We start from the raw sequence: 27133 nt of genomic DNA on the forward strand, positions 1-27133 counted from the left end.
TTGTGCTAGGTGTCGAAAGCACCAATAAGCTCCCCTGAACTTTTGTCATTGCAATTTTTTTTGTCTACTTACTACACTTGTCCATATTTAAAGAATGGCTCTAGATAAAAAAATCAAATGAGTGACACTAACCCAACTTACTAAGGCAAGCTAAGCTGGCTATTGTTTGTGGCTTTTCATGAAAGAAAACCTGCAAATCTTAAGGCAATGCGATACAACGTGAAATGCGCATCTCATTCATTATTCACTCTTGGCAATGGTATTCTCAGGGAACGAAGCAAGGGTCCCAGACATTTCATAGCTTGCTAAATTTCATCTGCTTTGTTCTTCCATTTGTAATCACGGCCTGGAAAGTGTATTCATAGTTTCTGCTCAAATGCAGACTACTATTCCTTGCTATAGCATTGTAAACATAAGACGTTGCGAAACCTCCAGCAAATCCAGTTCTCGAAAATGACTAAAGTTTGTATGTTCTTTCATTAAAATTGGCAGTGCAGATGATTAGGTATGCCAAACTTCAAAAAAGGTATGGTGCTTTTATAAGAAGTAACAAGCAACTAGAAATCAGTTTTCATAAGAGTGATGAAACGTTAACTGCTAAACCATGCCCCGGAGTTTCCAGAACAAGATAAAATTGCTTTTTAAGAAGGAAAAAAGGAACATTCCTCTGTATTTTGTTTCTCTTTACAGTTTGAAGGTTGCAAGAAAGCATTTTCAAGACTTGAAAATCTAAAGATTCACTTACGGAGTCACACAGGAGAGAAGCCTTACCTTTGCCAGCATCCTGGCTGTCAGAAGGCTTTCAGCAATTCCAGCGATCGGGCCAAGCATCAAAGGACACACCTGGATACTGTAAGGAAAGACACATAAAATAATAAGCCTGTTCTGCAAGAAAAGACTCCCACACAGTTGCCATTCCTCTAAGCCTTTCAGAACCATATTCTGTAGTTTTAGTTTTCCATAACTTGCAGTAAATGATGTATCCTAGAAGTCTTCACTACTCTCATCTAGATAAAGCAGGCATTTTAATTGTGATCTCACATTGAATTCCTCAGGGCACACAATTATTGGGTATTGTGACATTTTCAGTTTATTGCAGTTGCTGGTATTTTTTTAGTTGTGTTTATAAAGGATTTTTGCTGCATGAACATCTTGTCAATTAAACAAGATGGTTATTAAAGGGAATCTGTCAGCAGGTTTTTGCTATTTAATCTGAGAGCAGCACAATATAGGGCAAGAGATCCTGATTACATGGATGTGTCTCTTACTAGGCTATGTGTTGTAGTTTAATTACAATGAGTGTTTTATCAGCAGAAGATTATCACTACAGGACTAGGTCTCATGTGTACCGCAGTCCAGCTAATCTATGTAACCCCCGCCCCATCACTGATTTGCAACTTACTCACAATGTATGGTGTACACAGGAAGCTGTCAGTCAGAGGAGTGGGCAATAATATACACAGATCAGCTTTCTGAGCGCTGCTTCATCTACAGCAGAGAAAACTGGGATTCTAGCAAAACTCAACCAAGCAGCCCAGTAAGTGACACATCCCTGCAATCAGGTTCTCAGCTTTTACATGTTGCTGCTCTCAGATGACAAAAGCCTGATGCCAGCATATCATATTAAAACGTTTGCTGGTCTTTACTTGCCGGCCGCCCAGCATCTTGAAGTGCCAGACCTTTTAAAACATCCTTCCAGAATCAGCAGCTCCATAGAGATCATTCATGTACAGGAGTGAGGAGCCAGCAGCCATCTCAAGTCAGACTCCCCACAGAGAAGGCAGAGAAGGTAAAAAACTTGATTCTTGCCCAAAAAATTGAAAAATATTCATAGTTCCTTTCTTTCTTTACATTTTAACCTGATGTTGCAAAAAATATATATAAAAATGACATAAAAATTGATTACCATTTATTACAAAAGAAAGGCAAAAATTATTTGAATAAGCAAACGAGTACAAAAATCTTTAGACCTTTTAAAACCATATGTATAAAAAAATAATGAAAATGTGCCTGTCATGAATAGGAAAAAAGGACTTAAACAGCTTAAGTTCAGATGTGTTTTGATGTTGATATGATTGTACATTTAGATTTTATGCTGTATTATGCCTTTCTTTATTCTTTTATGCTTTGTCCCTAAAAATAATTTGTCAACATAAGGAAATGTTAGAAAAAAATAAACATAAAAAAATAAATATAACATAAAGAACTACCATTGTGATATCTATCCCTAAGCTGGTCATTTGCATGTGATAATAGTTGGCCACAACAGATGACAGCCTTTTGCCACTGAAGGATCAGGCATGTTTAATTTTAATATGCCTGATCATTTGTTCTTTTTGGCATCAAGTTATTCTCCTCTCCTTTTGAACTAAACATACACTATTTGTTTTTTATGTATAAGAAGTGATGTAGTTTCTTCCTTTATGTTTAAGTATAATGGACCGCATATTTAGATAAATCTGATAGACTTTTCACTTGTGGATTATACATTATAGTTGAATAGTTAACTTGCTTATAAATGATGGTCAATTGAGCCAATCTAAAAAAAAAGAGAAGATTGCATTCGACTGGTTGACTATGTTTTCCAATCTATAATGTTATTTCCCCCATCATTGTCTATGCTATTTGTAGATAACAGTACTCTAGAAAGCTTTGCTAGCTTATAAAAAGAATAATCAAATTGTAACTGATGTTTTAATTTTTATTTTATAAATCGATAGTACACATGAAATTAAGAAACTTTGTGATATATCTTATCAGAGAAATCTGCTTCTTTCTCCTCCTGGACTGATCATTCATTTTTAAAATTCTATATTCCTGGTTAAAATCTGTATTCAGTGAAGACAGATTTTTCCATGACTAAGATAGGGGATGACAGTTAGTTTTTATAAAATGTAGGCGTGAGAGGGGAGGATGGAGGAGCTCTTCCTCTTGCTCCTTCCTCCTCCTCCAATCATCATAGAATCTTATAAGTAGCAGCTGTCGTTTATTTCAGTAATATAAAAATCTGTCTTCACTGAATACAGATTTTACCCAGGAGTTGAGAATTTTGAGAATAAATCATCAGTCCAGGAGGAGAAAGAAGCAGATCTCTCTGATAAGTTGCTCATTTTCACTTGTACTTTTGATTTATAAAATAAAAATGTAAAGGACATTTACTCTTTAATGGTTTTATTTTCCATGTTTAATGCATCTACTTGGAATACACATTATTTTAGATGTTCCTGCTCAATGTTCAGTATTCCTCTGCAAAAAAAATTGGCGCCTTCATGTTCAAGATATTGTGCCTAAACGAGTAAATGCTATTTACTATTAGTAAATACAGTATATATTCACTATTGCAATAGGTCGTACATAGTCTTACAAAGCTACTCACTCATGTAGACAAATATACCGTACATGGTTACGGTCATATTACAAGTGAGAAGGGTTAAATGGCTCCATCTAATTACGTAACTCACAGGAGACGCTGGATTCTTAACTAAGTTAATTGAATCAATCTGTATTGAGTTGACAGCCAATATAATGTGTTATATTCCAAGAAAGAGATTAGTGTAACAATATTATGACCTATTTTCTTCAGTATTCTGCTGAGTACTTTCTATGCCGCTTGAAATCTTAATCTTTCTCCTTACTTTTTCTCTGTCTCTATAGCAGGATTCTTCTCTAAACCTAACCAATGTTTTCTGGATAGTCACTGCTGTTAGACAGCTCCACTAATCTGCTGTATCTGATTTTGCTAATCCCTTCTTGAGCAAATGATTGCTATCCTGTAAGTACCTTTGGGAATGTTCATTGATAACAAATGTGAAAGTGCAGTTAGCAGTGAAGTAATGTGCTTATATTCTCCTTATGCTTTTCTTCTTGTCTAGAAACCCTATGCATGTCAAATTCCTGGATGCAGTAAGCGATACACAGACCCAAGCTCATTACGAAAGCACGTAAAAGCTCATTCTTCCAAAGATCAGCACACGAGGAAAAAGGTAATGCTGACAAAAACGGGTCTCGTATGTATCTACCAAGCTTTCAGAAGATGAGTGAGATTTACTGCAGAGAAACAAGGACTGGTTTAAATATCTTTGGAAGAAAAAATAATGAGACTAAGGCCCCGACTATCAGTATTCAGTCAGTATTTTTTCTCAGGAGTCGCTGCCAAAACCAGGAGTGGGTGATAAATGCAGAATTGGTGACTTGTTTCTACTTGTTCCTCACCTGGTTTTGGCTCCCACTCCTGAGAAAAAATACTGACCGAATACTGATAGTGGGGCCGTGGCCTAATAAGAAGACGTATTTTATATTTTGTAATGCAGGAAAATGATGAATAACCACTCTTTTACGTCTTTGGCCCTGATTCATCAGTATTTTTGCACCTTTTTTCTGGAGTAAAAATAAATCTAAAGCTTCATTCAGACTTCAGTGATTTTTCACATACACAAAGAAAATGGTCTGATTGTCATCAATGTTTTTCATCCAAATTTCATCAGTTTTTGATCAATTTTTACCATGTGATTTTCACATATGAAAAAATAAATTAATACATTACAAAGCTTTTCCTTCTCCTATACATTGCACTGCTAAAGCATCACTCCAACTTTTTTTTTTTTATTATTTCAGCGCTGGAGTGGTGCAACTAATCTAATATCCCTGACCCTAGTATTTTACTTACCAGCTGCTGTCTTCAGCTCTTCCCAGTGCCACTCCGGTCCCGATCTGTCATCTTGTGACCTCAACTCCTGACTGACCGGAAGTCAGATGTAACGATCACAAGCTCTCAGTGTAAGTCTATGAGAGCCTCGTTTTGTCCTAGTTCTGACTCTCATAGACTTACATTGAGTAGTGACCTCTGGCTCGCCCGGCAAACACTGGAGCGATCCGCCAGGTCACAACCTGCAGAAAACGACCAGAGCAACACCGATAACCGATGAAGACAGCAGCTGGTGAGTATGAGACTAAGTGAGGGGAATTTAGATCAGTGGCACCACTCCAGTGCTGCAATAAAAAAAGAAAAATGGAGTGGTGCTTTAATCATGGAGAGCACACAAATTTCACACTGATGTCATCTGTGTGCTGTCTGTGATTTTCATGGACGTATGAAATTTTATAGAATTTTGATTCAAGATGACGATCAAAAATGGCCATGTTTCATGTGTTTTTTTTCTTGTGGACACAAGGTCTGCAAAAAATAAGGTCATGTGAACAGCCCTATTACTTATAATGGGAACGTGAAAAATCACAGAACACGTAAGTGAAAAACAAACGTCTGAATGAAGCCATATAGTGAATCTTTTATTTGCACAATTTTTTGGTTTTGTTTGTGTTTTTTTGTTTGTCATTATGGAAATAGTTTAGCTTATCCAGATGTTCTAAGCGAATTCATCATTTTTTTGCCTTTTTGAAATGGCACAAAATTTTAACATTATTACACTACAATATCCTACTGGGGTATAAAATCTGTCTAATTTTATTTTGCATAGTTGAACACTCATGTGCAACATTTTAAAGAATCATGTGACTTTTGGTTCTAAAAAAACGCAAAATTTATAAAACTGCATGCACCAGTTTGAAGAATTTGGAGTAAAAAACAACAACAAATATTGCAGAAGAAAAAAGGTCACTTAACCACCATAAACAGTTGAAACCTGAAGTTTACATACACTATATAAAAAGACACACATGCATGTTTTTCTCAATATCTGACATGAAATCAGAATAAACCTTTCCCGTTTTAGGTCAATTAGGATTATCATAATTTTTAATATTTGCCAGAATAATTAGAGAGAGAGAATGTTTAAGGCATTTTTAAAATTGGAAAGGTTTATTCTGATTTCATGTCAGATATTGAGAAAAACATGCATGTGTGTCTTTTTATATAGTGTATGTAAACTTCTGGTTTCAATTGTACCTCCTCCAGCAAATGATGAATCAGGGCATATATCTATTTTATATCCAAAAAGATTAAAAAATAAGTAATCCAAGTACTGCTCATGGTATGTGGATGCATGTGACCTATTCTGTACCTCTGCATACCTACAATTTCATATAGAGAAAGAAGGAAGTTTTTTTTTTCCAGGCAAATCTAATAGAAAGAAAATAATAACATGCTCCATGGTATCACGTAAGGTGATTCTTTACTGTAAGAGCAGTGAGATTATGGAACTCTTACCGCATGATGTCGTATTGGTTAATTCACTATAAAAGTACAAGAAGGGTCTGGATGCCTTTCTTGTTAAATATAATTTTACAGATTATGGGTACTAGATTCTGTGATGGGACGCTGATCTAGGGAACTAGTCTAATTGCTGTATGTTGAGTCGGGAAGGAATCTTTCCCTAATATGGGGCAATTAGCTTTTTCCTCATGGAGTCTTTGCCTGCTTCTGTATCAACATGTTAGGCTATAGGTTGAACTCAATGGACTTAAATCTACCATCAACCTTAAAAACCTGAAACTATGACATGATATGTATTGGACATTATTGTAATAAAGAGAATCATACAGCCTCTGTGCACTGCTGTACAAGTGTGTGCATCGGGACTTAAAAGGGGATATCCGGAACTTTAAAAAAAAAATTGTGCCTAAGCACTAACAGGCATGTAGTTGCTAACAGAGACAACTACCTGTCTGTTGTACCCTGCGCCGGTCATTGACCGCTTCTGCCGGAGATTCAGCTGCTCCCTGTCAGAGCAGCAGTTTCTCTTCCTGTTGACAGGACAGGACTACTGGCATAATGCTGATTGACAGCTGGCTGCCTCCAATTAGGCAACAGAGAGCCTGGCTGTCAATCAGCATTATGCCAGTAGTCCTGTCCTGTCAACAGGAAGAGAAACCGATGCTCTGTTGATGTGATGTCAGCGGAAATCTGTGACCGCTCTTTACTGGCGGAGAACGGCGCCGGGCAACTACCTGCCTGTTAGTGCTTAAGCACATTTTTTTTAATGGGATATCCCCATGAAAGGGGTGTCCAGTGAAGATAAGTTATCACCTATGTCATGGTCAGGCCCTCACTTAGCCTCTGTGATGTATGGTGGGGGTGACTATAAGGGGTCCATGACACTCCACAGCTCAATCTTACACTCGCCCCTCACTCAGGTTACAGAGTTAACACCCCCCCCCCCCAAAGCTGCCACCACTTAACGAAAGGGCCGTTAATCCCAATGACATGCACTCAATGTACTTACTGCCCACTGGCCATACACAGGTCACATGCACAAACTCCCATTTAGTGTTTACAAAGACATGTAGGTTCTTTAGGGCAACAAGGCAAAGCTAGCAAAGTTTTAGGCTTTAATACACAAAAGGTGCAGTGCTTAATATGTAAATAAAGATAGAGAATAACAGACATACACAAAAGGTGCAAAATAGGTAAAACACAAAAGGTGATAAAACAAGAAAGTTCTATACTTAGCAGTCCTCTATTAAAAAAAAGTTATTTGCTCACAGGGATATGGGTCAGAATGTTTGCACAAGACCAATTGCCCTTGGTCCCCAACTTGTATCAGGGAAAAAAATAATTATTTACAGTCCATTATTGGGCATGTGGTGGAACATTATTCTCCTTCTGCCTGTTTGTTAGGCAATCCTTACATGTGTTGGTTGCAGCTGTCAAACAACTGCAAAACATGCAGCCACAGCAATTCTAACCTATTTTTCGAGCTCGCTGAAGATACTCGGTTAGCACCCGAGCGTGCTCGGATAGCCCCTTATCCAAACACGTTTGTGCATCACTAGTGATAACACATTTTAACTGGACAACCTGCTTAAGGTGCAGCTCTACCTTGTACATCCATTCAGGCCATAAGGCACACTCAAGATTTTCTTCTCTAACTTTAGATATGGTTGAGTTTCAAATACTTTTAAAATAGTTTATAGACTTTTATTTAACAGCTTTCCTTATTTTTTAATCTGGATAGTCTGAAGCCTCCACCAGAAATGGTAAAGTGTAAAATGCCAAAAATATACTTCATAAACTTAGTGCATCATACTTTGTAAATATATCCATATTAGCTAAAGCTGCCTATACACGGTACATTATCACTAGATTTACAGTATAAATATAAGATGATCTATTTCTACCTATGTTTCCTTTGTTTAATGGTAGTTATTATTGTATGAAAAAAAAATGTTTTTTTGTGGCAATTTATTTTATTCGCTCATACAGCACCATTAATTTCACAGCGCCATCATCATATCCCCATTGAGCCTCACAATCTAAACTCCCCGTCAGTATGTCTTTGCAGTGTGGGAATAAACTGCAGTACTAAGGAGACCCACACATACACGTTGTCCCTTGAATCCAGGACCCCAGCGCTGCAAGGCTACAGTGCTAACCACTGAGCCACCGTGCTACCGTGCTGCCCATGAGCATAAGCTGTATTCAAAAGGCTAGAATAATTTTGCACGTGGAAAATAATTATGACTAGTTTGTCTGCAAATGTAATCAGTAAAAACATCTCGGTGAGACAATCATTGAACACATTGGAATATTTCTTAAATGATTGATTGTTTCATAATCCATCTTACATGTTTTCCTATGGTAAAATAAGGCTGGTATCTAGTAACAGCAGCGCTATGCTATTTAATCGCATTTAACTGACTTATACCTGGTTGTTAGCTCACATCAAGCTTTGGAATTTGAAATATTTCCAAGCAATAATAATAAAAAGTAAGAAACATTAAACCTTTTAGGATAGAATAAAGATTATTTATGGCTTTAATTAAATTTGAAAATTGGCATAAGGTCACAGAAGGGTTTTACACAACAAAATGTGAATTCTTAAAAAAAAATAACCATAAAAATTCCAAGGTGATAAAGGAACAGAGAAATAAATAGCTGCCCCCGTGGGGGACTGTTGTGTTGAAAGGATTGAACTCTTTAGCTGTCACAGCCTGTTAGTCATGGACTCATTTAATATGTCCTGCATGTAATCTTTTCTAAAAGTTCCTAAAACAGTTATTTTGCAAAGTACTGCAGAGTAGTATTGATTATCAGGTGGCAATGTTCCCTGAGAGTTCATGACATTCAAAGTAACATAATATATACAATGTAAAAAGTGAAGGAGAGGATGAGACTAAATCATAAGTGGCAATATTAAGTGTAGTGAATAGATATACACCTTGATTATTTAAAAATATCATCGAGGAATCACGGAGTGAGTGGGCTAGCCCCATCGTACTGATTCCGAAACCAGACGGATCGTTACGCTTCTGTAACGATTTCCGGAAATTAAATGAAGTGTCGAAGTTTGATCTTTATCCATTGCCCAGGGTGGATGAGCTGATTGAGAGACTGGGGCAGGCCCAGTACTTTACCACGCTCGATCTCACCAAGGGTTACTGGCAGGTACCTAATTTAAAGGGGTCTGAATACTTTCCATACCCGCTGTAGTTCCTTTTTCTAAGTAGGTTTTCCCTCAAGTGCTGCAGCATTTCCGAATAAACTCACTGCTGCAATATTACAGCCTGTGTCTGATTCATACACCCTGTACCTCAGGAAGCATGAATCAGATGACATATCTCATTTAGGGTATGTGCACATGATGAGTATTTGATTGCAGAAATTTCTTCAACGTTTCTGCATCACTTGGCAGGAAAACACAGCCTTGAAAACGCCAAATTTTTGCCTCCTTTTGCTTGCTATTTTTTAGTGCATTCAATGGGTGAAAAACACAGGCAAAACCGCACAGAGAATTGACATGCTGCAGATTATTTCCTGCACCAAATCTTCAGGTCAAAAATACTCAACGTGTGCATGAGACTTCAGGTTTCTCATTCACTTAGCTGCCATCAGGTTTTGCTTCAGGTTTTGTCACAAATCCGCACTAAAAAAAATGCGTAAAAAAACACACTAAATCTGCAACATGTGTACCCAGCCTTAATGGATCTGTCCACTACTGTCAGGGCCGGCTCCAGGTTTTTGTGGGCCCCGGGCGAAAGAGTCTCAGTGGGCCCCTTTAACACATACCACAATTCATGATGCACAGATACCGCAGAGAAATATATATATAGTACAATGCAGAAGATTTCACTTCTTACATTACATGAGTGATATCTATTGTAAATTCTACAATAGCTCAGAAATCGGCGAATCCTCTCAGCACACATACAGTGCAGACCGGAGAGTATAGTCCTCCATACAGTATAATGGCCCCACATAGTCTACCATACAGTATTATGGGCACCACATAGTCCTCCATACAGTATTATGTGCTCCATATATTGCTCCATACAGAATAATGGACCCTATATAACACTCCATGCAGGATACTGGTCCCCATATAACACTCCATACAGGATACGTGCCCCTTATAATGCTCCATACAGGATACTGGCTCCCTTATAACGCTCCATACAGTATACTGGCCCCCTTATAATGCTCCATACAGGATACTGGCCCCCACATAATGCCCCATGCAGGCTGTGCCCCCACATAATGCCCCATGCAGGATGTTCCTCGCCCCCATATAATGCCCCATGCAGGATGTCACTTCCCCACCATATAATGCCCCATGCAGGATGTCACTTCTCCCCCATATAATACCCCATGCAGGATGTCACTTCCCTCCCATATAATGCCCCATGCAGGATGTCACTTCCCTCCCATATAATGCCCCATGCAGGATGTCATTTCCCTCCCATATAATGCCCCATGCAGGCTGTGCCCCCACTTAATGCCCCATACAGGATGTCACTCCCCCCCCCATATAATGCCCCATTCAGGATGTCACCCCCCCCCATATAATGCCCCATGCAGGATGTCACTTGTCCCCCCCCCATATAATGCCCCATTCAGGATGTCACTTGTCCCCCCCCATATAATGCCCCATACAGGATGTCACTTGTTCCCACCCACCCCCATATAGTGCCCCATATAGGATGTCACCCCCCCCTATATAATGCCCCATGCCTCCATAAATATTAAAAAAAAAAAAATCAAATACTCACCTAACTTCTCCTCACCTGCTACCGCTGCTCTTGACTCCGGCATCGCCGGCATCTTCCCGCTCTGCGCTGTGACTGCTCAGCAGAGGGCATGGTGGAAAGACATCACCGCGCCCTCTGACCTGAGACATCACAGTGCAGCAGCCACGGAAGAGACCGGAGCTGCTGCGGAGGCACGGGGAAAGATAAGTATTGTGCCTCCAGCTGCTGGGGCCCTGAGCAAGCGGGGGGGAGGGGGCGGGCGCTGACACAGACACCGCACCGCTCACAGGTCACATAGCGCGGCAGGGTGCCAGACGGTGAGTGGGCCCCCCGCCTGCTCAGGGCCCCGGCACTTGCCTGGGTACGCTGGGCCTGACTACTATATTTTATTTCATAATGGTGGTGTTAAACCCCCGAGTATCCCCTTCCCCTCCTCCTTTCTCCCCATACATTCTTGAAAAACCAAGAGGTGTTTGGGTTTTTTCTTAATGTTCCTTTTGCATTAGTTATCTTATATATTTGATTCAGCTGTGACTCATTGTAATTCAGATGTTATTTTTATGTTATTGTTCATACAGTTGATTTTCATTGTCATTTTGTATTATCTGAGTTTCTTTTTAAATAAAGAATTCTAAAAAAAAATAAATAAATGTAAAAAAATACATGCTCACTTATCAGTGAAAAGAACAAGTCTCCTACCTCTCTCTTCCATCTCCTATTGAATGTCACCACTGCAGTCTGTCACTGGCCGCTGATTGACGGAAGCTGTCATATGATGTCCCCTACTGGATGAGGAAGCAAGGAAACCAGTGAAAGAATGGTCGCAGAACATAGTGATCAATCTTTTTTTTTATTAAGCCATGAGGCAAATGCATACTTGATGATTGCAAGCACACAGTGTGCTTAATAGTTTCAGAACAGATTTAAAGGATCAGTATTTTAAAATTGCTAAACTTCTCTTTCTGGTCCTGTTCACACGTGGTTCTTCATCAGAGTCAGGGGTTGTGCAATATTCCATTTGTCTAGCTAGATTCTGGTTCCCCTGGCTTTTGTTCTTCACTGTATGTGTGGCTTCTATGGGAATCTACTCCCTATCCTCAGCCTGCCCTGCTTGTGGGTAGCTATAGGTTTGCCGCAGGCACTAACTTTCAGATTACCACATGATTACGAGGTCGCCATTCAGGTTCTCATATGTAAAGGGGACTTTTCCCCTAATGACCTTACTTGCAGTAACAATACAATAATACAATAGCAATGCTTTACATTAAACAGTTTTAACTTTACCTAAGTTAATGCTAACTGACTATTGCTAACTTGTCACGGGTTAGCTTCACTTTCTAACTTGCAGCATACCAGATCAAATTTCACTATATTCCAGAGGAGGGTTTCATCTGTAATCTACTTTTACCTACAAGGACTCCTAGATCTGCCACCACCTTTCTTAGGCAGTTCACTTGCTTAAAAGACCAAAGCATGCTCAGGCCACTTTGCATGGCACAGGGCAGCCAATCCCCCACAATATACTGGTCTCCTTCTCACGTTAAGGACCAAAGTTCTCACATGGCTCACTCAGGTCCCATTATAGCGTCCCACTGGACTGAAGGTCAACACAGTCTCTAAGAGTTAACTTTCCTCGAGACTAGAGCCCTACACAGCCCACCAATGCACAAGACACTTACCTTAACCATCTCATCAACTGTATGTCTGTGACAGTACTGTGACTTTGCTGCACTGCACACTGGCCTTTCTTTAATGCTAGGCTACTATTATAACTTTTAGTTGACCTACCACTCCGATGACCACTGATCTTCTAGCACCACAATGGTTCTTTGGAGGGCAAGCTCAGGTCTACTCTCTTACAAATCAGCAGCAAATCTCTTTGGGCAACTTACGCAGTTTCACATCACACTCCCTGTCTGACATCATACACTGCCTTTAAATAACCTCTATAGCTCCATGCAAGCAGCATAGCACCACAAAACTTACATCTATGTCAGTGTCAAACTCTTCCTGCGGACACTTGGGGGTAAGCTTATATACTGTATATATGATGCTGAATGTGGACATATCTGCAGTGGGAACTCTCAGCCCTAATATGTATTTCAAAGGAGATAGGGAGAGAAGCTACTGTAATGACCGACACATTTTCCTACGAACTGCAGGATTAGGCTTGAAATTCAACATGACAAATCATTGTATCTTCAACATCTGCCGTATTTAAAAAGATCATATCATTTTATTTCATTTTATTAGTTAGGCTTATAAGAAGTATATTGTTTTTTTTTTTTGCTTTTAAATACATGTAGGAATTTTTTTTTTATTTTACAAACTTGGTGCTTGAGGCACGCCATTCTTTTCGGTATTGTTGAAGAGTGTGTTTGCCTTCTGACAGCTAACATGAATGGGCGTTAATGAGCAAAAAATGAGACAATTATACTCATCAGTAAAGGACCACCCCCAGATACCAGCGTGACATGAGAAGTATGTATCCAATAATGATAACAACGTGAAATTGCTCATATTGTAATGTCCCAGTCTGTAGGGCAAAGCTGACAATTAAACTTCAGAAAATAGTAAGTGGACAGTATCAGGAAATTTTTTTAAATCAATAAAAAAAACAAAAAAAAAACAATAAAATATAAGCAATAATATTTGTAACAAGACCTCAGTTTAAAACGATTGTACTTGTACTTTCCAGATGATACGATTACTTCTTTAGATTACTCTTTGACTTGAGAAGACATGGTGGGAAGTATCTCAATGCGTTTGGGGAAAACAATAGAAATAATCATTAAAAAATGAAATGTAAAAATTCCTACCAATGTTGTAAATTGAGTTGGTTCTAATGAGACATGGGTCATCTGTATAGACAACTTTAGGTTTAGCTCAGTTTTGAAGTAAATGCCCCAAAGTTATTATGTGTAAATCAGATGTTATCTCTTCTGTCATATCAAGCTGGCTTCAGATATTAGTATGCAACCACAGGCTGAGCATTGCTTAGCAATGCCCACAGTAACTCCGAAATCTATTCTCCTTAAAAATGTTTTCTGTGAAGACTGTCCTAATCCTATCTATAATCCTTTTACTTCCGTATCTTGAAATGTAATATAAATCAGGCAATGGGGTGTTCTGCAATTTTTCTCTTCTTATTGAAAATGGTGCTGTCACCAAAGGATTAGTAATGGCCTGAAGTCTTTAAGGAATTTAATCACACAATTTGTTGTAAACTTTTCTTTAACTAAAGTGAGAATTTACAATAGCTAAATACTAATGAATGATAGTATACCATTTTAAAGTGATTATTCATGGATTGAAGGTATATTGTAAGTCTTTCTTTATTAGATTTGCAATAGAAAGGACTGTTAGAAAACCCGACTGTAGCAGGTAAAAAGTTACATATAATTATAAAGCCCATCTTTCCTTTCATCTGGGAAGCAGAAATAGTAAAAAAAAATCAGCAGTTCTGACTTGGTCTTTATACCACAATGTTTTTTCTTTCATTATACGCATATTACAGGAATAGGCTTCAGCCAGAGTATTTAGTGGTTTGGTCTGATCGTTTACAAGAAAGCTACATTTTGTTGCCTCTCTAAAGGATTCAATGTTTTTTTTTTATATATATATTTTTTCTATTTCGACAAGGAATTTATATGATGTGGTTTACCACATCTGAAAGTGTAGCTTCAGGAATTGTGCACCAATAAACATCAACTCAGTATAATGGATTTATCCAATAAAGAACTCTTAAACTTACTGTATATGGACATTTAAAGGAAAAGATGTGGGATTTGTCTTCCGCAAGACATCATTCCTAATTTCACCTTGTTTTTCAAATAAATTGGAAAGAAAGGATCAGTAGGAACGTGCTAATTGCCTAGTCCTAGCTGATGGATGAGGAGAAATGACATGAGATGACATGAGACAGTGATATGAGATACAAAGCTAGAATACCAGAATTAGCATATAAGTCTCTAGGGGACTATTCCTATTGCCCAAAATGGACAGAAGAATAGAAGTAAAAGCAGCACACAAATGTTTGTTGAATCTAAGGCGACATTTTTGTTAGGTCACTTATGGCCCCACATAGCCCTGATCTCAACATCATGGAGTGTATCTAGTATTACATGAAGAGATAGAAGATTTTCACAAGAATACACCAATCTGTGATTAGTTATCCAAGATGTTTGGAACAACCTCCCTGCCGAGTTCTTTCAAAGACTGAATGCAAGTGTACTGCTAAGAATTGATGCTGTATAGACGGCAATGGGTGGTCACAACATTCATGTTTTAATTTAGATCTGTTGTTCATTCACTTTGCATTTTGTTGGTTCATAAAAATAAATTATTTACATTTCTATTTTTGAAAGCTTCCTGACTTTGTGGGATATTTTATATAACTGTCTAAAACTTTTGCACAACGCCATATATATTGACTGATACTTGGAACTGATCATAATTCCCCCCACCTTTACTAGCTGCCGAATAACAGTCCTAAAGCATAATGCTGCCTTCAACATGTTTCACTCTGAGTATTGTGTTTTTTTGGTAATGTGCAATGTTGGCTTTCCACAAACATACCTTTTGGAATTATGGCCAAAAGTTCAACTTTGGACTCATCAGACCATGACACATTTTTCCAAATGCGTTTGGCAGACTTGATGTAGGTTGTGGCAAAACATAGTCGGACTTGGATGTTTTTCTTTGTAAGAAACAGCTTCTTGCCAACCTACCCTACAGGCCAGACATTTGAAGAATATGAGAAATTGTTGTCACATGCAGTATACAACTAGTTTTTTCCAGAAATTCCTGCAGCTCCTTTAATGTTGCTATAGGCCTCTTGCCAGCCTCTTAGACCAATATTCTTCTCGTCTTTTCTTCAATTTTTTTCCTCAAATCATCACTGTTGTGATAAATTTAAGCCACTTCTTGATGACCATCTTTACGATGTTTCATAGTTTATCTATTGCCCTGGAATTTTTTTTTACCCTTCTGACTGATAACTTTCTATACTGAGATCCATTTGCTGTGTTGTAAGCTGTTTATGTATACTGACTTTTGCTGTAAAATGTAACTAAGAAAATGTCAGGAAAATCCTTCTAGAACAGATAAAGTTTATATGGGGTTAATCAAAATCACATTAAATGATGACAGCTGTGTACCGACTACTATTTAACATGAGTTTAAATGTGATTGACTAAGACTGAACACAACCACATTCCCAATTATAAGAGGAAGTTCACATTTATTTATGCAACCAAATTATTATGTTTTTTCTATTTTTATTTCCCCCTTCAAAATGATTTCAGTCTGTTTTTTAATGGATTTGTACATATTATTAACCGGTTCCCGACCGCCCACTGTAGATAAACGTCGGTGCTTGCCGGGCTCTGTGCAGCGCCGACGTTTAAAAACGGTGGGTGGTCTCGCAGCGCTCAGGACCCCCACGGTCCTGCAAGCGCTGCGATTCCGGTGCAGAGCGTTAGCTCTGACAGGGGACATCATCGGGACCTGATTAGATCAGGTCCCAGTGATGTTAACCCTTAGCTGTCTTCTATATGCTGTGATCTATTGTGATCGCGGCATATAGGAGACAGCAGGAGGAGAGGGGGTCGTCAACTTACCTCTCCGAAGACCTCCGAGTCCTTCCAGGACCTGGGGTTGCTATGGCAGCTGGAGGTCACATGACCGCCTCCAGCTCTGCCATATATGGTGTCCTGTCTGGCTCAGCTGCAGCTGTAGCCAGACAGGAGACTCTGACTGAAACAGTCAGGGAAGATCTCATGTAATGTAATATATGTCTATTACATTACATGAGATCAGAGATCAGAAAAATAAAAATTAATGTCCCATACAGGGACTAAGAAAAAATGTGAAAAAAAGTAAAAAAAAAGTTTTTAAACTATTAATAAAAAAATCACAAAATAAATAAAAATAAATAAATAAAATATTAAACCAATAAATCCGTATATTTTTACAAAACCAAAAAAAGTACACATATTTGGTATCGCCGCGTCCGAAACAACCTGAGCTATAAAACTGTCACACTAATTAACTCCTTCTGTGCACACCGTAATAAAAATAAATAAAAAACGGAGCAAAAAAATATGCTTTTTCATCATATTGCCAAACAAAAAGTGGAAAAAAATGCGATCAAAAAACAAAATAGAAATAAAAATGGTACCACTGAAAACGTCATCTTGTTACGCAAAAAAAAAGCCGCCATACAGCTCCATCAGCCGAAAAATAAAAAAGTTATAGCGCTCAGAATAAAGCAATGCAAAAAAAATATTTTTTTCTATAAAATAGTTTTATTGTGTAAAAGCGCCAAAACATAAAAAAAATACAGTAAGTGTAGTATCGCTGTAAACGTACTGACCCGAAGAATAACGCTGCCTGATCACTTTTACCACACGCAGAACGGCATAAAAAAAAAACTCAAAAAACAATTCCTGAATTGTTTGTTTTTGTTAATTTTACCTCCCAAAAAACGGAATAGAAAGCGATCAAAAAATGTCACGTCGCCAAAAATGGTACCAATAAAAATGTCAACTCGTCCCGCAAAAAACAAGCTGTCACATGACTCTGTCGGCCGAAATATGGAAAAATTATAGCTCTCAAAATATGGTGATGCAAAAACTAGATTTTGCAAAAAAAGCGTCTTTTAGTGTGTGACAGCTGTCAGTCATAAAAACCCGATATCAATCTGGTATCTCTGTAATCACACCGACCCGAAGAATAAAGTAATCTAATCAGTTATATCACACTAGGAACGGCGTAAAAAATAAATAAAACCAATTCTTCACCTGCTACTGATTTGTTTATTATGTCCCCAAAGATCCCAGTAAGGCTCTGCCCACATTTATCCTGTGCTCTGCGCTGAGCACTTACACCAGAGTTTCCGTGTAAATCTCTGAAATACATGATTCAGCCGGAACCCATGACGGAAGATTCCCTGTAATGAGACAGATATAGGCCACTGTGGACGCCGTCTAGCCTGGGATCCCACGGTGTCATTTGTTTTAGGCGTGCATAAAAGTGCGGTTGGCCACAGTTTTGTGCACTTCTGAAAAAAAGGACACCGCTACACAGAGGCCAGACGGTGTCCAGAGTAACTCTGCTGCCTCATTACAGTGAATGGATCCTGCAGGGGTTTCATCTGAATTACATCACTTGGAAATTTAGATGGAAACCCCAATGTAAGTGCTCAGCCTAGAGCGCCGGATAAATGTTACGTAAAATGTTCCCAATAAAAGCTTCAACTCAGTCCTCAAAAAAAGCTAGTCCCCACTCAGGTCCGTCATCTGTTAAAAATATAAGGGACTTCCAAGTTACTGGTAGCAGAAAGGCTCTGGAAAAGCAAAATGACCCTTGCCCCCCAAAAGAAATTCAGAAAATTTTGTGCTCCCAAATCCAAATGCCTATTCTACAATAATTTGTTCTCCAATTGTCAAATAGCACTCCGTCCCCCCCAGATCTCACCGTATGGCTAAGCGGTACGATACAGCCACATATGGGGTATTGACACTTTTAGAAGAAATTGTGTGACACATTTTGGCACCATTTTTACCCATTGCCCTGTTTGAAAATGTAAAATCTGAGGGTAAAACATTTTTTTGTGGTAAAAATATAATTATGATTTTTTCACTGCCCAATGGTATAAATTTAAAAATTAAAAAATACTCACTACTTCCCTAGATGAATTCCTTGAGAGGTGTAGTTTACAAAATGGGGTCATTTGTGGAGGTTTCTGCTGTTTTGGCATGTCAGCGACTCTTCAAATGTGACATGGTGTCTGCTGCCTATCCCAGCCAACATAGCGCTCCTTTCTCTTCCGAACCCTGCCGTACACCAAAGCAGTGGTTTTCCCCCACATATGGGGTATCGGCGTACTCAGGAGAAATTGTACAACAAATTTCATGGTGCAATTTCTCCGGTTATCCTTATGATAATGCAAAATTAGGGGATGAAAAACATTTTTTATGGGAAAAATGTGAAAATTTTATTTTCACGGCTCAATATTATAAACTTCTGTGAAGCAGCTGGGGGTGCAAGGTGCTCACCACACATCTAGATAAGTTCCCTAAGGGGTCTAGTTTCCAAAATGGTGGCACTTGTGGGGGGTTTCCGCTGTTTAGACACATTAGGGGCTCCACAAATGTGACATGGCGTCCGCTAATTATTCAAACAAATTTTACATTCAAAAAGTCAAATGGCGCTCCTTCCCTTTCAAACCCTGCCGTGCGCCCAAACAGTGGTTTTCCCTCACATATGGGGTATCAGCGTGTTCAGGAGAAATTGCACAACAAACTTCATGGTGCAATTTATCCTGTTACCCTTTTGATAATACAAAATTAGAGAATGAAAAAGATTTTTTGTGGGAAAAATGTGAAAATTTTATTTTCACGGCTCAATATTATAAACTTCTGTGAAGCAGCTGGGGGTGCGAGGTGCTCACCACACATCTAGATAAGTTCCCTAAGGGGTCTAGTTTCCAAAATGGTGGCACTTGTGGGGGGTTTCCACTGTTTAGTCACATTAGGGGCTCCCCAAATGCGACATGGCGTCTGCTAATTATTCAAACAAATTTTACATTCAAAAAGTCAAATGGCGCTCCTTCCCTTTCAAACCCTGCCATGCGCCCAAACAGTAATTTGCCTCCACATATGGGGTATCAGCGTGTTCAGGAGAAATTGCACAACAAATTTCATGGTGCAATTTATCCTATTACCCTTATGATAATGCAAAATTAAGGGATGAAAAACGGTTTTGTGGGAAAAATGTGAAAATTTTATTTTTACAGCTCAATATTATAAACTTCTGTGAAGCACCTTGGGGTTCAAGGTGCTCACCACACATCTAGATAAGTTCCCTAAGGGGTCTAGTTTCCAAAATGGTGTCACTTGTGGGGGGTTTCCACTGTTTAGGCACATCAGGAGCTCTCCAAACGCAACATGGCGTCTGCTAATTATTCAGACAAATTTTACATTCAAAAAGTCTAATGGCGCTCCTTCCCTTCCGAACCCTGCAGTGCGCCCAAACAGTGGTTTTCCCTCACATATGGGGTATCAGCACGCTCAAGAGAAATTGCACAAAAAAATTTGGGGTCCATTTTTTCCTGTTACCCCTGTGAAAATAAAAAAAATTGGGTCTAAAGTAACATTTTTGTGAAAAAAGTTAAATGTTAATTTTTTTTTTCCACATTCCAAAAATTCCTGTGAAGCACCTGAAGGGTTAATAAAGTTCTTGAATGTGGTTTTGAGCACCTTGAGGGGTGCAGTTTTTAGAATGGTGTCAATTTTGGGTATTTTCTGTCATAAAGACCCCTCAAAGTGACTTCAAATATGATGTGGTCCCTAAAAAAATGTTTTTGTAAATTTTGTTGGAAAAATGAGAAATCGCTGGTCAACTTTTAACCCTTATAGCTCCCTAACAAAAAAAAATTTTGGTTCCAAAATTGTGCTGATGTAAAGTAGACATGTGGGAAATGTTATTTATTAACTATTTTGTGTGACATATCTCTCTGATTTAAGGGCATGAAAATTCAAAGTTTGAAAATTGCAAAATTTTCTAAATTTTCGCCAAATTTCCGATTTTTTCACAAATAAACGCAAGTTATATGGAAGAAATTTTACCACTATCATGAAGTACAATATGTCATGAAAAAACAGTCTCAGAATCAGGGGAATACGTTGAAGCGTTCCAGAGTAATTACTTCATAAAGTGACAGTGGTCAGAATTGAAAAAATTGGCCCGGTCACGAAGGCAAAAACAGGCTCTGGCGCGAAGTGGTTAAAGGTGGAAACAGTTCTGAAAAGACTCTTCTTGATATGATTCTTTTTACTTGGCAAAAACCTGACATTTTAGCAGGAGTGTGTAGACTTTCTATATCCACTCATGTACTTATCTATGTGTATCTAAAGACATATGTACTTACTATTTTATCGTAGCATATGAATACAATGACTGGTTGCCCTATAGTGGTGTTTTATGGGGAAAAAAGTTTGAAGTATAAGATATTCAATTTTTTGGTATATGCTCCACTAGGATTATTATTTTGTCATAATGTATCCACCAGCTGGTTTATGAGTATTGTTACCTTGGATTGTGCCTGCCAGCTGTGCTAGAAATATTATTTCCAATTGTATCCATAGTAATATTTATTTGAATGGTGTCTGCCAACTAAAATGAATGCGCTACTTTTGTATGATTGACACTAATGTTAACTGCTGGTCCATTCCCAGGATCATAGAGGTAAAATTCTACAGCTTGAGATTGATTTATAGACATTAGATAGCTGTGTTGATGGTAGTCCAATTACATAACGCATCCCTATTGCCTGTGTTATGTTTAAGGCATCTACTCCTGTCTTTTTCCTTTAAAAGAACCATTTTTTTTTAATGCAAAATCAAGAATATGTTCATTTCACTTGGGAGTAGTGGAGCTGCGGAAAATAAAATGTAAGCCGCTTGCAGGACAAACCTAAAAAGGCTTTTATAGCAGTGACCCGTGGCTAATGTGATCAGGGAAAATACAGCTAATCGCATGTAGCCTTGTATCTCAGTATTAGGCAATGAATGAGTTATTTACCTATTAATGATTCCGAGGTCTGGGGATTTATGAAAGCCCTGGGATAATTCGCATGCTGTAAGCACGTCAATCATACATTTCCAGCTTACCTGCAGTAAAATGTCATTTTTGGAAAGCAAACCTCCTGTTAGCAAACATCCACTGACTATGAATATATTTAATTAACATAGGAATAATTGCCTCACTCTTGGTCATCTACCAGACTGCCGCAACATTACTCAGCCATTACCATATTCCGAGGGTATGCTAGAAAGATGAAAGAGCGATCTGCCACATAAGACAGCTATTCAGTGGCTCGGAGGCTGAGGGGGCTTTGCAGAGGCCTGTTTTCTTTTTGTCTGGTTGCTGTAGGGAAAACACAAACATCCCGTGTAAGCTACTTACAAATTGGGAGAACAGTAAAGCAAATTAATTGCAAGGCAGCTGCCTCGGTGAAAAATAAAAAGTTTATGTGTAAAATAACTGCTGTGGAAAATCTTAGCTAGAATGTTTTGCTTCCTTGGAAAGCAGGTAGAATAAAAAAACTTGAGAAAATAAAGTGAGTTATGAGTCTTAAAAATAGCTGGAAAATGATATGCTCTTTTTTAATGTTATTTTACAGTTATTGAAGTTTATTAATTAACCTCTTCTAGTTGCTTACAGAACTGTCCTAATCCTCACCTTTTCAGTAGGCAGTTCTTCATTAGAATTCTGCCAGAACTATAGGTGCTGGAACTTACTTTCCCCTTGCTTCTCAGCATGGCTTGTTCCTTCTTATTGTGCAATGTCCTTAAGGGTGAAAGTCACCCTGTCTGTTATGTTTGTATGGATTTTTTTGCACAAAACTGTTTATTCCTCTTATTTTGCATCGGTACTGCAAGTGGATAAAAATCAGTCCTGGTGGTATGATGTAAAGTTATCAGAGTCAGGAACCTGGATGTTCATCACATGACCAGGACAGATTGTCATCTGCTAGAAGTAAACAATGAAGATTCCCGCTTAACCTTTTAATGACAAGGCATTTTTTTTATTTTGCCTCTCTGCTTTTCAGCAGTTACAACTTTTTTAATTTTTTCACTAACAAGGCAAAATCAGGCTATATTGTATGATTTTTAGCATTGCATTGGGATACATATAAATGACTGCGTCAGTTATATAATTGATTTTGAGACACAAATATTGAGAAACGTGGTATCTAGTTTAATGTTTAATGTTTCTTTGTTCATATTTTTACTGATAATGAATTCTCCACATTATTATGGCAGTATAAAGATATAATATATGCTTATTTTTTATTTTATATATATTTGAGTGTGTGTAATAATTTATTAATTTTTTTGCAGTAGTGAATTTTATTGTTTATTCTTTATCTTTTGCACAATTTTTAATGCATATATTCGTTACATAATTTGTAAATAGATTTTAATTTTTGCTTTATTGATAACCTTATTTCCACTGTAACTGGGACAGCCATAGGAGACCCAATTGCAGGTGAAAACAGCACATTATAGTGACATAAGTCACTGTCAGAGCTTATCTTAGTCCGCTAGACAAATCTAGACAACTCTGCTATGCTGGCAGTCACCCAGCGATCATGTGATTGCAAGGTCCTACAGAAGTATCGTTGGTGCTACATTACAGGAACTTTAACAACTCACTATATATTTACAATAGTGCAACGTTAAAGACCAGGAACAAGTGCCGTAAATTTAGGGCCCTTGGTCATTATGAGGTTAATTATTGCAAGCAGAGATCTCGAAAACAATGAGGACAGAATACAGAATGTAACTGGGGACATTTTTATCAATAAAGGTTGTTTTCATAATCAAAATTTATCACCTTCTTACAAGATAGGTAATAAATGTTTTTGATCACTCTGGACCACTGACCACTGGTCTTGTGAACAGGGGTTACTTTTCCTACCTATGAGTAGTCACCAATGCATAATACCACTTCTCTTCATTGTCTTTAAGAATGATGAATATCACCAATTTTATTGATTCGCTATCTTTATCAGTCTATAGACATGTGTAACTGGCTGCCCCTCCACTCAATTGGAGGATGCGCGAAACAATTATTGTGATTAATAGGCATTACAAAGGTAGGACCACCAGTAACTCTTAAAAAAGTATGTTTCCCTGGCATCTTGTTTATATATATATATATATATATATATATGGCAGTATAAATTTTGATAAATAAAATTATACCAACTTATTCTTTATTGAGAGCTTGTTTGTGAACCAGTTATGGACTTTAAGTATAGGAGCATATAGTGTTTAAAGTACAGTATTTTGCGGAATATAAGACACACCGGTTTATAAGACGCACCCCAAATTTTTGGGAGGAAAGTAGGAAAAAAATATTTTTTAATAAACTGGTGGTGCTTGTTATGCGGTAGCTTATCTGGGGGGCAGCGTTGGTGGAGCAGGGTCCCAGGTGGCAGAGTCGCTGCTGGCGAACGCAGGAGATGCTGCGGAGGCAGAAGATGTTGCGGGCTCAAGGATAGTAGGTCGGGGTGTTCGGTGGCGGCAGAAGTGGGGCGATGGCTGCGGGCACCAGACTGGTAGGACAAGGTGCTCAGCAGTGCGGGGCCTACGCCGGCATTTTGTGAAAGCCTATTCTCTATTTTTGTGAAGTTCTATTCTCCTCTGCGAAAAGTACATTTCCCAGCATGAGTGCTGTAGACCCCACACCTCTCCTGTGCTCCTCATTAGCCCCACCTCTCTGAGTTATCATCAAGTTAATCTAAGTGTAGAATTCTCCTTATGCCTTTGTGTACTGTTTTTTCCTGTACCTTGTCTGTATGATTTAATCTACATACGTAACTTTGCTGTAAGAGATAAAAAAAAAAAAGAGACCTCGCTCCTCCGTGCACAATAGACCCAATATGAGGTGGAGATATAGATGGATTGGTGGGCCATGTGCTCACCTTCTGGGGTTGTGCAATTGTAGACACAACCCTTGTAAAGGCTTGTAGACTTCTGGTCTATTAGCTGTTTCTCCTTTCCTAAGCTTTTTGGGGTTTTGTGTGAAATGATGTCCAATTTGTCTTTTTTTCTGTTTTTTTTTTTTTTTGTGTTGTTCCAATACACAAAGGAAATAAACGTGTATAAAAACATGTATTTGCAATAATTTTCTGGCAGAAATATTTTGTTTACTGGAACAATTTCAAGGGTGCCAACACTTTCAGCCATGACTGTCTAGCATGATAGATCAAAAGGAAAGCAATTGCGAAATGCACATCGGGTGGATGGTTAGTGAGCCATTGCATTGTTTTCATGTCTTCTTAGGTATTTCTAGAATCCATAGTTCATGAAGGTGATTTTATTCTGTCCACAGTGACCTCTACTACTTACCTTTTGTCCCTCTGTGACTTATCACTACTACTTTTTTGCTGGCATTTGTGTCTGGTCAATATACAGTATGTACCCTTTCTTTGTTTCCCTAGCCATACATCATACTATATACATTTTTGCATGTGAGATATATTTGTATGTACATTTTTTGGCTATCCCACAAGCTATGTGTCTGTGTATTTTGGCATGTTTTAGCATGCAAAGCTGTGATTGTTGACTGCTGGTGACAGATCAGTTATGTGAAACTGCAAATGCAGCACTATTTATACATACAGCAGAAAATAATCCTCTGCAATATGCATTAATGGATCTGCATTTTCAGTTCCAAATCACTGGACTCTCAGCAGCAGGCAACAAACATAACTCAACTAATTTCAGCCCCTTTATATAGAACTATCTTAAAGTATTTCCTCTCAGCACCCTATACACAGAGCCCCTCCTGCAAGACATCACTCCTTTCAGCACCCTTCTGCAGTATATCTCTCTTGTATACAGCCCATCCTGCAGTACATCACCCCACTTAGTTATCAGCACACCGCTACTTCCTTCTATGAGCTCCCACAGTGTCATGTAGGAGGCTCAGCCCCTTTCAGTGACATCTTCCCTCACATTAGAAGCTGCACTCTAGATACAACACAGCTGTGCTGGGAGGATGCAAACTGAGAGTGCAGTGTACATGATTGACCCGGGACCCCTGGAGCTACAGGATGGTTCCAATGGCAACTAGAGCGGAAACAGAGTCTGGAGGGTCATCCTTAGGGGTGTGATATGTCCAAAATGGGGCATATTCAACCCCATTTATAAGGCAAGAAATCCCACTTATTAAACCTGACAGGGCACACCTGTGAAGTGATAACCATTTCCGGTGACTACCTCTTGAAGCTCATCAAGAGAATGCCAAGAGTGTGCAAAGCAGTCATCAAAGCAAAAGGTGGCTACTTTGAAGAACCTAGAATATAAGACATATTTTCAGTTGTTTCACACTTTTTTGTTAAGTATATAATTCCACATGTGTTAATTCATAGTTTTGATGCCTTCAGTGTGAATGTACAATTTTCAAAGTCATGAAAATACAGAAAAATCTTTAAATGAGAAGGTGTGTCCAAACTTTTGGTCTGTACTGTATATATATGTATTCAAGGACATTCAAAGTCTTGAAAAATTTGGTTCTCATAATACCAGGCAGGCTTGCCATTTTCTACTGTCTTACATTAGTGTACCATATATCCAACATTTTTCTGAAGTTATACAAAGGGAAAAGGGAAAATATGTTGAAATCCAATATTGCACAATTAGACTGTGATTGCTGAATATAATATCTTAGTAGGAAAAAATATTATAGCAAAAATGTAATATAGCAAAATAATTGTCCTAACCGTTTTTCAATGATCTTAGTGATTTTTGTGGCGAGATATGTCATTGTATACCCAAGATTACTTCCCTAGTACAATGTTGCCTAACTAAAGGGTGAGTTAATCACAAGAACCAAGCATGATGCCAAGTGGATGTTGGACAAATGGACTCTTTAGAAAATATTTAGTTAAATACTGATCAGATCTGACAGCCAGCACTGGCTAGAAGGCCTTCTATTACAGACCAGACACAATCTAATTGGAAATATGGCTCCAATAAATGAAGCCTTTAAACCATGTTTTTTCACAGAATAATTAGATGTGGCAGATGTAGCAGCAGCATCTATGGATACATAGCATAATGTTTGTATTCCTGCATTGTATTTAAAAGAGGCTGTATATAACCTCCAGAATGCCAAAAACATACTGTTATGGATGCTCTTAATTATCTGTTTTACAAACCTAAATTCCTAGATTTATGCTGAGCACCATGTAGCAGATGTGCTATATAATCCCTTCAGTGCCACAGGGACTTGTTTATAAATTATATGCATGGATGGTTCTTAACCCCTTCTGCATATCTGCCAACTTTACTTTAATGACATTGAAAGTAAATAGCATTTCCACCCAAAACGGTACAATAGTATATATTATTAAACACAAGTTGACATCTTTCTATTCATCTACAGTCATCATTTGTCCCCATTTTTCTAAGCACTTCTAAAGAAGTGCAGAAATATAAATTGTGACTTTTTTGTCATTTTGGACACTCTCCCAAAGCAGTATCTTGGTCAGTATCATGGTACTGGTGGAAAATACGGTACTACCCCAAATACTGTCACTTGAAAGTAGCCATAGTCAGTATGCCTTATTAACAATGTGACAGGTTTACCATTAGTTGCTGAGCAATGAATTTAAAAGTAAAAACGTAAAAGC

The 27133-nt window shown here is 38.3% G+C and overlaps 1 protein-coding gene across 1 annotated transcript in view; it reads left to right on the forward strand.

Annotated features, from left to right (window-relative positions):
* The window catches only part of GLIS3 (GLIS family zinc finger 3), a 517803-nt gene that overhangs the window by 315710 nt on the left and 174960 nt on the right, over positions 1-27133 (forward strand). Inside the window, exons 5-6 of the mRNA XM_073669184.1 lie at positions 691-852; positions 3873-3983. Coding sequence (XP_073525285.1) covers positions 691-852; positions 3873-3983 — 273 coding nt within the window. The remainder of the gene's footprint in view (positions 1-690; positions 853-3872; positions 3984-27133) is intronic.

The sequence above is a fragment of the Phyllobates terribilis genome, unplaced genomic scaffold (genome assembly GCF_046119375.1).
Source record: "Phyllobates terribilis strain yellow unplaced genomic scaffold, ASM4611937v1 Scaffold_1__5_contigs__length_1240528914, whole genome shotgun sequence".
Taxonomy (NCBI): domain Eukaryota; kingdom Metazoa; phylum Chordata; class Amphibia; order Anura; family Dendrobatidae; genus Phyllobates; species Phyllobates terribilis.